This window comes from Marmota marmota, unplaced genomic scaffold, assembly GCF_001458135.2.
Source record: "Marmota marmota marmota unplaced genomic scaffold, marMar, whole genome shotgun sequence".
In the NCBI taxonomy this organism is placed as follows: domain Eukaryota; kingdom Metazoa; phylum Chordata; class Mammalia; order Rodentia; family Sciuridae; genus Marmota; species Marmota marmota.
The window spans coordinates 11,320,215-11,335,137 of record NW_025999880.1 but is presented as its reverse complement, the minus strand read 5'-3'; the positions used below and the strand labels follow the sequence as shown (position 1 = coordinate 11,335,137).

At 55.7% G+C, this 14,923-nt stretch overlaps 1 protein-coding gene across 4 annotated transcripts in view; it reads left to right on the top strand.

The window, feature by feature from the left end:
- Positions 1 to 14,923, top strand: part of Cacna1g (calcium voltage-gated channel subunit alpha1 G) — a 63,560-nt gene that overhangs the window by 29,030 nt on the left and 19,607 nt on the right. For all 4 annotated transcript variants that reach the window (XM_015495799.2, XM_048789029.1, XM_048789034.1 and 1 more), the window contains exons 11-22: positions 68 to 253; positions 347 to 461; positions 543 to 698; positions 5,143 to 5,227; positions 5,312 to 5,505; positions 7,746 to 8,177; positions 9,023 to 9,123; positions 9,303 to 9,426; positions 11,168 to 11,236; positions 11,384 to 11,568; positions 12,849 to 12,975; positions 14,557 to 14,682. In XM_015495799.2, coding sequence (XP_015351285.2) covers positions 68 to 253; positions 347 to 461; positions 543 to 698; positions 5,143 to 5,227; positions 5,312 to 5,505; positions 7,746 to 8,177; positions 9,023 to 9,123; positions 9,303 to 9,426; positions 11,168 to 11,236; positions 11,384 to 11,568; positions 12,849 to 12,975; positions 14,557 to 14,682 — 1,900 coding nt within the window. The remainder of the gene's footprint in view (positions 1 to 67; positions 254 to 346; positions 462 to 542; positions 699 to 5,142; positions 5,228 to 5,311; positions 5,506 to 7,745; positions 8,178 to 9,022; positions 9,124 to 9,302; positions 9,427 to 11,167; positions 11,237 to 11,383; positions 11,569 to 12,848; positions 12,976 to 14,556; positions 14,683 to 14,923) is intronic.

Genomic DNA, 14,923 nt, shown 5'->3' with positions numbered 1-14,923 from the left:
TCTGAAAGGGAGGGCAGGAGACAAAGGTACTATGGCTTAATCTACCTGCCTCACCTCTCCCCCGCAGTGTGTGGGAGATTGTGGGCCAGCAGGGGGGCGGCCTGTCGGTGCTGCGGACTTTCCGCCTGATGCGGGTGCTGAAGCTGGTGCGCTTCCTGCCTGCGCTGCAGCGGCAGCTCGTGGTGCTCATGAAGACCATGGACAATGTGGCCACCTTCTGCATGCTGCTCATGCTTTTCATCTTCATCTTCAGGTGAGCATTGGCTAGCAGGCCAGATGTGGGGCTGGAGGCCTAGGGCGGGGAGTGCTGGGCCCTGACCCTGTCTGTGGCTCCCTGTGTCCTCAGCATCCTGGGCATGCATCTCTTTGGCTGCAAGTTTGCATCTGAGCGGGATGGGGACACGCTACCAGACCGGAAGAATTTTGACTCCCTGCTCTGGGCCATCGTCACCGTCTTTCAGGTGCGAGGGTCACAAGACAGGGGGTGAGCAGAGGAGGTTGGGTGCCTGGTCAAAGCCCTGACTCCTGCCCTCTGCCCACAGATCCTGACCCAGGAGGACTGGAACAAAGTCCTGTACAACGGCATGGCCTCTACGTCATCCTGGGCCGCCCTTTACTTCATTGCACTCATGACCTTTGGCAACTACGTGCTCTTTAATCTGCTTGTCGCCATTTTAGTGGAAGGCTTCCAGGCAGAGGTAACCCCCTGCCCATCTCATCTTGCCCAGGGCAGTTGTACTTCCAGGAGGAATGACTGCCTGTCTTGAGCCTTCCTCCCCCTTCTGCTGTAGACTGTGAGGTCTTGGGAGGTCTTTCAGGCAGCACCCCAGACTAAGCCAGGGCCTGGGGAGTGGCTGGAGGGAGGTGCTGGGGGTCACTCAGTTCTCATGTGGAAGATGGTATAGTTGGGTGGGGTCCCTGGGTTATAGGTTAGTGACCTGTGGGCTGCTCTCTCCACCAGCTAGACCCTTCCCCAGCAGGTCAAATGAGCCAGGGTTGGCCCACGGTGCAGCTGGACCCTAAGCACAGTGCTCTATGGGACATCTGGGGGAGGGGACAATTTCTGGGGGCGGGGGGGAGGCTTGCGTGCAAGTAATCTGAGCTCAGGCTGAGCTGATGAAGATGCCACCAGAGCCCGGGCAGGGCTGAGCTGCCCAGGGTGAGAAATGAGCCCAATTAGCTGCGGGCATGGCAGAGATGAGCGTCCTATTTCCAGCCCAGACTCCATCACCTTCGTCACAGGCAGCGTCATCAATTAATATTGATTTACATTGATCCTGCCCTGGCTGTGCCAGGGTGCAGTGTCTGCCCCAAGGACTGCATCCCCTCCTTGCCCTCAGCTCTGCCTCCCTTCCCACCTAAGCCCCCAGGTCTAGCCCATCACCCTAGCACCTCAAACAGGGCAAGTTGGCCCAACCTAGAAATGCTCCAGGTTGGGCCTGGAGAAGCTCTTGGTCCAGTTCTCTCCGGGTGACCCGGATGAAAACTCCCGCTGCGGCCTGGTCTATAAATACCCAGCACACGGTGGAAAAACAAAAATCTATTTTCCGACTCTTTCCCAGCCTTGCAAGGGAGGGCTGTTCCCCGTGGGCCAGGCCAGGCTGGTGGGGTGCGGGTTCATCTGTCCCACACTGGCCTTTTCTCCCCGCTTCCGTTTTAATTCTGTAGTTACCCATTATCGCATTTCCTCCCTGCTGGGTGGCAGAGGGCAGCCTATGGAGGAGGCTTTGGTGGTGGCTGGGCTTCTTGCAGGGAGGGAGGGCCATTGGTGCTCTCCCTGGAATGGGGTGCTTCTTTGGGGTTTCCCTGAAGAGTTGAGGGTGCCACAGGGTTCCCTTAAGAGTCAGAGTGTCTATAGTTCCACTCTGGGTCATCACTCGGGGCCTGCAGGAGGAGAAGCTGAGTAGGGACTGGTCCCTTTATCCCCTTACAAGCGGCAGCTCCCGACGGCTAAGCCTCTCTAGAAAAATTTCTGTGGAACTCTGTGAAGGGAAATGGAAGGTACCTGAAGCCTGTTCCTGTCCTCACTGCCCTCCAGCTGGCATGGCAGTCCTGGGGTGCCCAGTGCAGACAGCCCCCTCCTCACTGCTCAGCCTTTCTTAGCACCTTGTTAAATCGAGTGCAGCTGAGCTGGCTTGGTTGCTAGGCAGCAGTGATGTCTGAGTGTGGGAATGGAGCTGCTTGGCCCTTGTGCCTGGCCTGGTCACCCTGGCCCTGCTGGGCACTTGTGAACTGCTCCAGTATGGGGGGCTGACAAGGGCCCCTGGGAGCCACAGCCTCCTCAACTTTCAGAATAAAAATGCCCTTTCCTGGAGGGTGCCACCTCAACATGGTGACTTGGGCTGTGATGCTGCAGCTGTGGGATGGGGTGGAGGAGCCTTTTGAGATCCTCCCTGGAGGTGAACAGCAGCTGTGGTCCTGAGTGCCTCTGTGAGGTCCTGAAGTGCGCAAGTGAGGGCCTGGACCTCCTGTTCCATTGTCCTGCCTGTGGTACCATGGGTGAGGGCTGTCTGTCAATGCCAGAGACCTGGACACCTCCACGGCCACCTGCCCTCTTTGGTCTGGGGTTTCAGGAGTCCCCACGGTCTGGCAGGGGAGGCAGGTTTGCTTTTGTGATATTCTGGAATTTTATTTTGGTTTGTTTTTACAAATAAGACAACCTTCCTCAGTGGAGGGGGTGGCTGCTCCCATTTTGGTGGACTTCACCAGCAGGAGACCTCAAGGGTAGCTCCCCTGCTGGCCTTGCCACCATGCCAAGAGGTGGGGAGGAGGTGGCACTGGGGATAGAGCCTGCTTGGCTGTTGATTTTCTGACTTGCAGGGGGGCAGTGCCCTGAATTCCTGTATATTTATCATCAACACACTTAATTAAATGAACAGGCAGCAGGCCCTGTGTGCGGCCATTAATTGGTACCAAACAACATCATAGCCATCATCCCAGTGTTAACTTGTCACATCCCATCCCACACAGAGCAGTTGGATTCATTCTGATGTGAAGGGACTTGGACCCAGAGTCTGAGAAATTATGAGGCCTGATTTTGCTCCTCATCGAGGCCCAGTCTGAGGCTTTTGCCCTTTTCTCCTTCCTATCCTCCCTGCCCTTCCCCCTGTCGGCTGCCCCAGAGCCAGGGAGAGCGGGATGTGCGGGTTCACAGCCCACACCCCCTTCTTACTCTGCATGATTCAAGCCATTTTCTTAACTTCTCCTGACCTCAGGTGTTGGCCCTGTAAGATGGTCGTAGTGGCATCACTTCCTGTCTGTCAGGGAAGCAAGCTGTGCTAATGGGCAGTTTTGCTCTGCCCAGCACACTCTCTGTGCATGGTAGCTAATTACTGAGGGCTTGATCCTTCCCTGCCCTGGACCCCATCTTCGTGGCCTCTGCCCTCACCTTTCAGATTCATTCTGGCCTGGGGGCCTGTGGTTGAATTCTGGAAGGCTGTCCTGTCCCACCCGCCACTCCCCACCCTGTGTCTCTCATTTCCCCTGCTGTGGGGTGTGCAGCCTCCTCTTCTTCCTCCTCTTTGGACACTGCTGATATTTGAAGGCTCACTCGAGCCTGTGACCAGCGGCCCTCCCCTGCCTCCCCCTCTCCCTGTAGGAAATCAGCAAACGGGAAGATGCGAGTGGACAGTTAAGCTGTATTCAGCTGCCTGTCGACTCCCAGGGGGTAGGTACGCGATCATGAGTTGGCATGCCCCTGCGCCCGTGCCCCCTCCACTGCAACTCCGTGTCTCTGTGCTCGTGTTCACGCTCAACTGCTGTGCAACCTGTGGTAGATGTGGTGGTCATTGGTGTTGTGAGGTTTGCTTTGATTTTAAGTCCCTTCCCCTTGAGGACATGGAAGGGAGGCTCCTCCTTGCCTCTGTCCCCATCAACCTGCAAAGGGCATGTTCCTGTCCCTGCCAGGCCTCTGGATGGACTGGAGAAGGAAGGGACTTAGAATCCTCTGTGTGCACGTGTGTGCGGCAGCCCGTGTGTGCGTCCTGGAGGAGTCCCAGATGTTCGGCTTCCGTGGAGTTGAGACCTGTGGCCACACATCATGCTTCCCCGTCTCTCTGCCCTTTATCCCCTTCCCTGGGACCCCATCGGAGACCCCACAAACTGCCTCAGCTCAGGACAAGTCCTTGAAGGATGTAGGAATGGGGCATGGCACGTTCCCGAATGAACCAGAATTTCAGATTCCACCTCTGAATCTCTGGTCCCCTAATCACCCAGCCAGCTACCTCAGGCCATGTGTCTCCCCTGGCCCTGTGTTGAGCCTGTGCCCTGCCTTTTCCTGCACCAGAACTGGAATTTGGGGCAAAGTCAGGATTCCCATAGGACCCCATGGTGCTGCTCATCCCAAGCAGCCCCCTGGAGATCCCACTTGATAATTAAAGGCCTCGTTAGGGATATAAACTGAGTTAATGAAAATGATCCCCCGAGACACCAATTACCCAATATTTATGTCCTTATCAAAAGTAGCAATCAAGTATTTTTTAATAACTTCTTAAGGAGAAGTGTGTAATTACTGGGGAACCTACTGACCTGCTAGGAAGGAAGAAAAAACTATCCCAAAGATGACAGAAGTAAAAAAAAAAATGGGGCCAGGGAGGGGCCCAGGGCTTGAAGAAGGTGGAGGGCAGGAGCAGAGGGACTGAAGTGGTGACCTGGGGATAAGCGGCTCTGACCTGGGTCTTTCAGTTTCCTGCCAGGGTCCTGGGGTCTGAGGCTCAGGGGAGGGGAGCCATGGAGAGAAGGCAAGGGGCTTCAAGTGGACTTTCAGGATTGAGGTTCTAGTGATCATTGTACCCAGCTCCTCCAGCCTGTGTCACCCGCCTACCCAGCCACCCCTTCTCCCTGAAGCCAGACTTGGTGCCAGTCCAGTCAGGCTGGTAGTGCTGTGGGCTCAGGATAGCCGTGGCCTTTTTCACAGGGTGGCTGGTGGGAGGCAGAGTCACGGGAGCCCTGGGCCCGAGCCTGGGTGGTCTGGCCTGCACCGGTGCATGCTTCCTGTGTGGTTGCTGGTTCCTGTGGCCTATATATATATATATATATATGTGTGTGTGTGTGGTGTATGTATGTGAAGAGAGGGAGACCTTGGTCCATCCCGATGACCTCTGCCTGGCCAGGGCCCTAATGGCCCACTGCTCCCCACCTTAGGGAGATGCCACCAAATCCGAGTCAGAGCCCGATTTCTTCTCACCCAGCGTGGATGGCGATGGGGACAGGAAGAAGCGCTTGGCCCGTGAGTACCTCTCCTGAGGGTGCAGCCCCTTGCTCTGGGGCAGCCCTGAGTGGACTCAGGCTCTCTCCCTCTCTCCCCCTGTAGTGGTGTCTCTGGGCGAGCACCCTGAACTGCAGAAGAGCCTGTTGCCGCCTCTCATCATCCACACAGCTGCCACACCCATGTCGCTGCCCAAGAGTTCCAGCACGGGCCTGGGCGAGGCACTGGGTCCCAGCTCCCGCCGCACCAGCAGCAGTGGGTCTGCGGAACCAGGGGCGGTCCACGAGATGAAGTCACCGGTAGGGAGCTCACGGGGTGCCCAGTGGTGGAGGTCCACGGAGGAAGAGAGAGTGGAGGAAGGGTCCAAGGGAACCGTTCCAGAGCCATGGGTCAGGCAAGGCCTGGGTGTACCTAGATAAACCCCAGGGCAGTCAGGGCTGGCCGTGCAGACAAAGAGGGCTCCCTAGCTTTGGAGGCCAAAGAGCAGGGTGCTAATCCTGCCTCTTCAGTCCTCTCACTGAGTGACCTTGGCAAAACTCAACCTCTCTGAGCCTCTTCTGTAAAACGGGGGCAGATGCCGCTTCCTCCTTTCCTGCTTCCTTCATACCTTGTCAGAATAATCAAACCTTCACTTAGTTCCTGATTCTGTGCCAGACATTGCTCTAGACCCTGCTCAGAAGCCTCTAGGTGAAGTTAATCCTCACTCAGCCCTAGGAGGTGGGTCCCATCATTGTCCCCATTTTACAGCTGGGACCTGCCTCTCAGATGGCTGAAATGAGTGGCAGAACCAGCCTTATAGTCCTGGAGGCTGGTGCCAGAGCCCATGCTCTCACCATTGTTTTATTTTTAATTTTTAAGACTTTAATTTTAATTGACAAATCGTCATATATATTTATGGGATGTACATATTGTTGTGACGTATTGATACATGTATACATTATGGAGTGATAATGTCAAACTAGTTGACATCGTCCATCACCTCGTGTACTTTTGTGTGGTTATAAACGTCTAAAATCTACTCAGGCCATGTTTCTCCCCTGGCCCTGTGTTGAGCCTGTGCTCAGCAATTCTGAAAAATACACATGTCATTGTTAACTATAGTCACCATGTTATTGCAGTAAATCTCAAAAATGTATTCCTCCTGTCTAATTGAAACTCTGTACCTTTTTTTTGGGGGGGGGGTGGTACCAGGGATTGAACTCAGGGACACTTGACCCCTGAGCCACATACCCATTTTTTATTTAGAGATAGGATCTCGCTGAGTTGCTTAGCACCTTGCTTTTGCTGAGGCTGGCTTTGAACTCATGATCCTCCTGCCTCAGCCTCCCAAGCCTCTGGGATTACAGGCGTGCGCCATCACACCCAGCAAAACTCTGTACTCTTTGAGATCTTCCCATCCCGTCTCCTAAACCTCTATGAGCCACCAGTCTACTCTACTTGAATGAGTTCAACATTTTTAGATTCCACATATAAGTGAGATAGTGCAGTATTTGTGTCTCTGTTGCCTGGCTTATTTCACTTAGTATAATATCCTCTAGGTTCATCCATGTCAATGTGAAAAACAGAATTTTTAAATTTTTAACGGCTGAATAGATTCCTCTGTGTGTGTGTGTGCGCACACACACACACGCACATGTGCTGTGTTTTCATTTCATCCATTTCTCAGTGGATGGATACTTGGATCAGATATCTTTGTTCTTGTAAACAGGGCTACAGTGAACTGGGAGTGTAGACGTCTCTGCCACATACTGATTTCAGATCCTTTCGATATGTGTCCAGGAGTAGGATTGCTGGATCCTACAGCAGTTCTATTTTTAGTTTTGAGGAACCTCCATACTGTTTTTCCATAGTGGCTATAATCATTTTCATTCCCACCAACTGTGTACAAGCGTTTCCTTTTCTCCACATCTGTTTTGATAATAGCCATTTACAGGTGTGAGATGATATCTCATTGTGGTTTTAATTTCCATTTCCCTGATGATCGGTGATACTGAGCAGCTTTTTCATCTGTACCTGTAAGCCACTGGTCATTGTTATGTCTCCTCCTCTTTCTCCTCCTTCTTCTTCCTTTCTTTCTTTATTTTTGTACTACAGATGGAACCCAGGGCCTCTTCATGCTAGGCAAGTGCTCTACCACTGAGCTACATTCCCAGCCCTGAATGTCTTCTTTTGAGAAATGTCTACTCTGGTCCTCTGCCCATTATTTTAATTGGGTTGTTTTCTTGCTATTGAGTTGTTTGAGTTTCTTCTCACTATTATTTTAAACTGCCTCTCAGCGATGATAATACTTCTCTTACCAACTAAATGAGGAACAAATGTTATTGCCATATTGGTTTTAGCAATGGAGGCACAGGGAGGTTTAAGAACTTGCCTCAGGTCATGCAGCTGAATGGGGTGAGCCATGGTCTGAAACCAGGCATTTAAATCCAGAGCTCCTGCTCCCACCTCTACACCCAATGTTGTGACAGGGAGGCTCATAGGAGAGGGGTGCATGTGAAGTGACCATAGCTGAGGCCACTCCTTCTCTGCCCACCCCCAGCCCAGTGCCCGCAGCTCTCCACACAGCCCCTGGAGCGCAGCAAGCAGCTGGACCAGCAGGCGCTCCAGCCGGAACAGCCTTGGCCGCGCCCCCAGCCTAAAGCGAAGGAGCCCAAGTGGGGAGCGGAGGTCCCTGTTGTCTGGGGAGGGCCGAGAGAGCCAGGATGAGGAGGAGAGCTCAGAAGAGGAACGGGCCAGTCCAGTGGGCAGTGACCGTCACCACAGAGGCTCCCTGGAGCGGGAAGCCAAGAGCTCCTTTGACCTGCCGGATACACTGCAAGTGCCGGGGTTGCACCGCACAGCCAGCGGTCGCAGCTCTGCCTCTGAGCACCAGGACTGCAATGGCAAGTCGGCTTCTGGGCGCCTGGCCCGGGCCCTGCGGCCCGACGACCCTCCACTGGATGGGGATGACGCCGATGATGAGGGCAACCTGGTAAGGCCCCCTTGGGCACAGCGACCCCTCACCCAACCTTGAGAGAGGGCAACTGTGCCTGGCCTGGCAGGGTGTGTGCTGCCATTCCAAGCCCAGGGGGTCTCTAGAGGTGCCTAGCCCTGGAAGCTGAGCTGGCCTCTAAGCAGCCCCTTTTGTCCTCTCTACCACCCTGTTGAGCCCCAGGTCCTTGTCATGCCTGGGACTGCGGCTCTGCCGTCCTTGGTGGATATGAATGGTTTCAGGCAGATGTGTATGAATCTTTCATGGCCCTCCCCCTGTGACTCAGAAAGACCCATCACTCATCTCTCTAAACTGATGTCCCCCCCTCCCTGGTCCTGATCACAAGCCTTGATTTCCAGCCTGTTCCTACCCATCCACCCTCCCCCAAACCCTCATCACCCTCTACCCTGGGGATGGATGGGCAGCAGGACCCGGGATGCAGGGTTAGCACGTGAGGAGAAGGGTCAGTGTCTCCTCTGCCCAGGTGTGTCTGAGCAGGCAGCTGGGATGAGTACAATGTTTGATAATTGATGCAGCTTCCAAGCCCAGCAGGGAGGGAAGGAGGAGGGCAGGCAGGGGGCTGGGTTGGAGGCAGGGATGGGAAGAGTGGAGCTCTCTGGAAGGGGTGCAGGGGAGGAAGGGGACACAGAGAAGGGGGCAATGCTCAGGGGAGGGGAACCCACGTGGCTTAGAGACTGGAGGTAGAGTTAGTAATAAGGGAAGAGAAGCAAGGCAGCGGCTGGGCAGAGGTGGGGGAGGGTGGACCAGATGCGGGGCCTGGAGCTGCTGAGGAGTGGGGGGCCTGGGAGGCCCGCTCCTGCTCACGCTCCAGTGCCCCTCCACAGAGCAAAGGGGAGAGGATCCGAGCCTGGATCCGAGCCCGGCTCCCTGCCTGCTGCCGCGAGCGTGACTCCTGGTCTGCCTACATCTTTCCTCCTCAGTCGAGGTAGGTCGGGAGCTCTGGCGGAGCCCCTGCAGGGCTATCCAGGGCTCCTAGGAGTCGCACCTGCCTTGGGAGCATGAGTGAAAGGCCTGGGGAGGTGGCCTCCAACTGGGAGAGCCCTCAGGGGTGGGGGCTGCAGGTGCCACCTCCTCCCCTCAGCCTTGGCCTTTATTCTGGAGCAGGTTCCGCCTCCTGTGTCACCGGATCATCACCCACAAGATGTTCGACCACGTGGTCCTCATCATCATCTTCCTCAACTGCATCACCATTGCCATGGAGCGCCCCAAAATCGACCCCCACAGCGCTGTGAGTCACTAGAGCTGGAGACACGGCTGTTGGGTCCTGCTTGGTGCCAGGCCCCTCCTGGGTTAGCGCTGCAAACAAGCGAAAGAGGCAAGGCCCACCGGCCTGCCCAGGGTCACACATCCCGGAGGGAGAGAGCTAGGACTCTCCATGGGTCTCTTGGACTCCAGCCCTTGCTCCTGGTCCTACCCCTAGGGTGCCTCCTGTGTTTCTCCCCTACCTCAGTTTCCCCTCTGTTGGCACACTGCCCAGCTGGGTGCTCCACCACACCCTAGGCTATGACAGACAGCATGTTCTGAGCCAGAGGCTTGGGAGGCACAAGTGTGTGCGTCCCACGGGGTTGGGGTGACCAAACTGAGACTGTCCTATGTGGGATGAGTGGTCTTGCTTCCAACCGAGGGTCTCAGTTTCCTCTGTGACTGCTGAGAGAGGTCTTGCCCAGTCTGTGCCATGGGTGATGCAGAGCAGGACAGGGGAGCTGCACTCTGTTCCCTGTGGTCTGCCAGGTCACAAGCACGTAGGTTTTCGGGGCTGGAGGGGGGATGTTGGTCACTTCTGCTTGGCTGTGAACCTATCAATCCTTCTCAGGAGAACAGGAGAGGCCCAAGTGCTGGGCATCCTGCCTAGGCCTCCCTTCTTTGGGATGGGCCCAGCCCAGCTGGTTCTGGGAATTGTCCTCCCTCGCCTGGCATCAGAGTCTCTCCCCTCCGGCAACCATTTGGGTCCTACAAGGGTGGGATGAGGGTGGCCCTGTTTCCCCTCACAGCATTTTGCACTTGCTTGGAGGTCATCAGAGGTCCTTCCTCCCCTCTTGGCTGCCCCCACATCATTGTTTGGGTTTCAGGGATGCTGGGGCTTCTGTTTTCCATGAGGGTGGCCCTGTCAGGCCAGGACGGGGACGCAGGGAACCTGAGGAATGGAGGGGCCGGCCTAGGGCCCTGGACTAGGTAGACGAGGGAGAACCAGCCCTGGGAAACCCCTCCTGGGCTGGTCATACACCCTCCTTGGCCGCCTCTTGCACGGAGCTCCCGGTCACTGTCTCCCCACCTTCTGCTCAGCTCCTCCATCTCCCGCTGGGTCACTGCCTGCTCTTCTCCTTTCCTTCTTTCTCTCTTTTGCACTCTCTCATGCTCCCACTGCTCGCTGCCTCTTGAGCTCTTTGCACCCCATTCTTGGCCACCAGGAATGGCCTTAGACACCATGGCAGACATGGGCAACACCAGGGCACTGGGGGACCCGTGCCCAGCATTAATATGGTTCCTGGGGATTCACAGTCTGTACCCAGGTGCCCAGCTTGTCTGCTGCTCTGTTTCTAGGGCACACAGCAGGAAAGCAAGTGAGAAGGATAGGATGGCAGGCAGGGGTCAGAGATCAAGTTGACTCCTGCCCCAGTTTAAAGGAAGGAATGGGAGAATAGGGCCTGGGATTTGGGACTTGGATAAGAGAACTGTGGCACAGACTCCCCTCTGGGCTATGTGGCCGGGGGAGATCTGTTCAAGGGCAGGGGCGAGACTGTCTACAGAGCTACAAGTAGGGCCAGGACCTGGCATTGGCTGTGTGTAAGAGAGAAAGAGAGAAAAAGAGGGAGAGAGAGAGACAGACAGAAGTGTGTGGGAGATGTGTTGTTGGGGAGGGTGGGGTCATCTTTCTGCATCAAATGTTTGAAGCACTTTTTGGCTTCTGTGTAGAGAGCAGACCTGGTCCATGGAAGGGAGTTCATGGTGCCTCCCCCTCTCTGTTGCAGGAACGCATCTTCCTGACCCTCTCCAATTACGTCTTCACTGCGGTCTTTCTGGCTGAAATGACAGTGAAGGTGACGGGGATGGGCATTGGTTTGGGCCCTCTAGTTCCTTGGAGACAGTGGAACTAGCTGAGGGTGGGAGGGTTGGCCACAGTAGCGGGCAGGATTGGGGACTGCAGGGAGGGTGGCTGGTAACAGCGATACGGTGCCTGTCCCCAGGTGGTGGCACTGGGCTGGTGCTTCGGGGAGCAGGCGTATCTGCGCAGCAGCTGGAATGTGCTCGATGGGCTGCTGGTGCTCATCTCTGTCATCGACATCCTGGTGTCCATGGTCTCTGACAGCGGCACCAAGATCCTGGGCATGCTGAGGGTGCTGCGGCTGCTGCGGACCCTGCGCCCGCTCAGGTGACCCCCCCGACCCCCGAAGATTCCACACTCCCCTCTCTAGCAATGCATTCTCCTCAGGGACACTTCTAACCACCAGCAACCCCCCCTCCCTGCAGTGGGACCAAAGACCTCATAAACCCTGCCTCCTGTGACCCCACCCCAGACAACAAATTATGGCCTTGGTGACAGGCACAGTAGCACATGTCTGTAATCCCAGCAATTTGAGAGGCTGAGGCAAGAGGATCACAAGTTCAAGGCCAGCCTCAGCAACTTAGCATGACCTTGTCTCAAAATTTTTTAATTTTAAAAAGGGCGGGGGATGTAGTTCAGTGGCAGAGCCCTTGTGTTCAATCCCTGGTACCAAAAAAAAAATTAAATAAATAAGTAAAAAATATATATACACACATTTCATGTATATGAAATGTGTATGTGTGTGTGTGTGTGTGTGTGTATGTATATATATCCTTGGTAATTTCCCTCCAAGACACACCCATTCTTTTCTTTATTCTCCTCTCCAATGTGACATATTCCTCAGGGCCACTTTCTGTGACAAGATGAGTCATGACTACACCCTTGTAAGGGGCACATTATGAGGAACCATAGGCAGGTCCCCTGTGGCCTCCAGCTGAAGCTCTCCCTTAAGTGGTGCCCTCAGGGGTGATGCTCTACCCCTTCCCCTGAGGTGGCCCCTTCCTCTTGCTGGCTTCCTCCACCTTCTGTGACTCTCAGAGGTCCCACACCCCCCCTCCCCCAGGTAACACTTCTCCTGGCAGCCAGTCTACCCTCCCAAAGCCCTCCCTGGTCCCGCAGTCACCGCTCTTCAGCTTGGAGCCTTCCCCTGTGGGATGGTACTGACTTAATGGTGATGCTTTCCTGTGACAACCCACCTCCCCCTCTCTTTCCCTTCCTGCCTGCCTCTATGAGCTGGCGTCCTGGTCCCCCCACAACACACTGCATCCCTGGGGAGTGGAACTCCTCCCTCGAGTCGAGTCCTCCCCACTCCCAGCCTGATCAGGGAATATACACTGGACATCCTGGGAATGGAGGTGGAAATATGGGCACGGGGGTGTCTGCAACCTGTTTGGAGAGATGGCGGGTGGGAGTCCTCAGGGCAGGGGCCCCATGAAGAGAAGACTCTACTTTGCACGGTGAGCTCGGGAGCAGAACTCTTCCCTCCACCAGAGCCCAGGACAGGACAGTGAGCCAAGGTTGGGAGTGGGGAACAGTCCTAACAGGGTAAGGGATAAGGGAGTGTCCAGCCTGGGAGCCCCTCTAACTGCAGCCCCTCCTCTCCCCAGGGTAATCAGCCGAGCCCAGGGCCTGAAGCTGGTGGTGGAAACGCTAATGTCCTCTCTGAAGCCCATCGGCAACATCGTGGTCATCTGTTGTGCCTTCTTCATCATTTTTGGCATCCTGGGGGTGCAGGTATGCGGTCTCTGTCTGCAAGAGCCTGAGGAGTGCCCTTGTCTTGGCCCCAGGGTTCTGGGTTTCAAGTTGCTTCCACCATTATTCCAAAAAGGAATAAACAGGAACCCTTACCTCCAGGCCCTAGGCCTTGGGCCCCTCGGTTCCTGGGCATTTTGCAGAAAACTGAGAACCTAGAAGAAGGCCCCAAAGGGGGCCCAGCCTCAGAGAGACTTCAACCCCCTGGTAGCTGCAGGCTGCTGTCCCTGGCTCCCAGCGCACTTCAGCTTGCAGACGCTGGCTGGCCCAGGTCTGCTCCGGGATCTCCTCCCTTCCTTCCCCACTTGAGCAGGGCGGGCTGCGTGCCAGGCCTGGAGATCCAGGGCCCAGACAGCTGGGCCAGGTTAGCAGCGTGCTGGCAGGCGGGCGGGTGCAGACCCCAGACAAGGCAGGAAGTAGGGCTGCTGGGGAAACCTGGCTCCTGGCCCAGGGAGAAACTTGGCTTCAGAGGAGACAGAGCCAGAGCTGCCTGCAGGATCCATCAGACGCTTCTGGGGACCAGGGAGCCCCTCCGCCCTGTCTTTGTCTTCCAGTGTTCCCCACTCCAGCTGCAGGGTAGACAGCTGGCTGTTGGGGCAGCGTGGGAGCTCCTGGGTGTCTAACACCCCCTCCCCCCTCCCTTCTTTTTTAGCTTCCTAGGATGTCCACTATGCCCTGGGGAAGGGTTGTTCCCTGGTTTCCTAGAAATTCTCTAGCCCCAGGGACCAGGCTGCCTTTGCCAAAACTGAGCCTCTCTGCCTGACCCCCAACCCCCACACAGCCCGGTGGCCTCCCCCCTCCCCACTTCACAGTCTCCCTGGCTTAGGAAAGTCGACCACTGTTGAGTCCGTTCCTGGGACATTTCAGTGGATCTGGGGTCTTTCCCAAGCAGGTGGTTCAGGCTCCTGATCCTCCCTTCCCTCAAATCCCTTTCCCTCGAAGCAGTCATGGTGTGGTCTGCACTGGAATGAGAGTGAGCTTTCCAGACAGACCAGGGTTCAAGCCCCTTTTCTGCCATCCTCTGGTTATATGAGTGCATTAATGTCCCTGAGCCTCAGTTTTTCTCACCTGCAAAGTGGAGCTGATAATTCCTACTCCCCCCACCATTGTTACCATGAGAATAAAACACCTAGCTCTGTGGTCCTCAAACCTGAGTGTGTGTCAGAATTACCTAGGCAGCTGGGGGAAAGATTGCTGCCCCTGCCCCCAGCGGTGTGGTTGATTCCGTCTGGGGGGCCCCAAGAGGGAGCATTTCTAGCACGTTCTCAGGTGACACTAATGGGGGCCCTGTTTGGAGCAGCACTGATTTAGCCTTGGTAGAAAAGGAATGGCTGCCCCCCCACACACTTCTACCCTGTCTTCCCTCTCTAGGAACAGAAAGGGGGTGACTGTGGGGAAGTTCCCATCAAGGACATTGACTTGACTGACCCTAGAGTGGAGCACCCCCAGGGTGTTCTCAGAGCCTGTAGGCCCCAGGGTTGGGGTGGGGATGGGGCAGGGAGTCCTGGCTTCTTGGGTCACAGCTCACTTCTTTCTGTCCCTGACATGTGTGTGTGTGTGTAGCTCTTCAAAGGGAAGTTCTTCGTGTGCCAGGGGGAGGACACCAGGAACATCACCAACAAATCTGACTGTGCCGAGGCCAGTTACCGGTGGGTCCGGCACAAGTACAACTTTGACAACTTGGGCCAGGTGAGCCCCAGGATCAGAGGTGGGGAGGTGGGGGAGGAGTGGCAGGGACTCGAGTCCACGTTGATGAGACATGTTGGCTTGATTGAAGGTGAGTAGCCCTGGGGAGCGCGGCCCTGGCTGTCTAACCACCAGCAGGTCGTAAAGCTCAGTCCATCTCAAATGCCCCAGTGAGTTAGCCCACAAAGCCTTATCCCCCCAAGAACACAGAAATGGAAGCTCAGAGAGGGTAAGGATCTTGCCC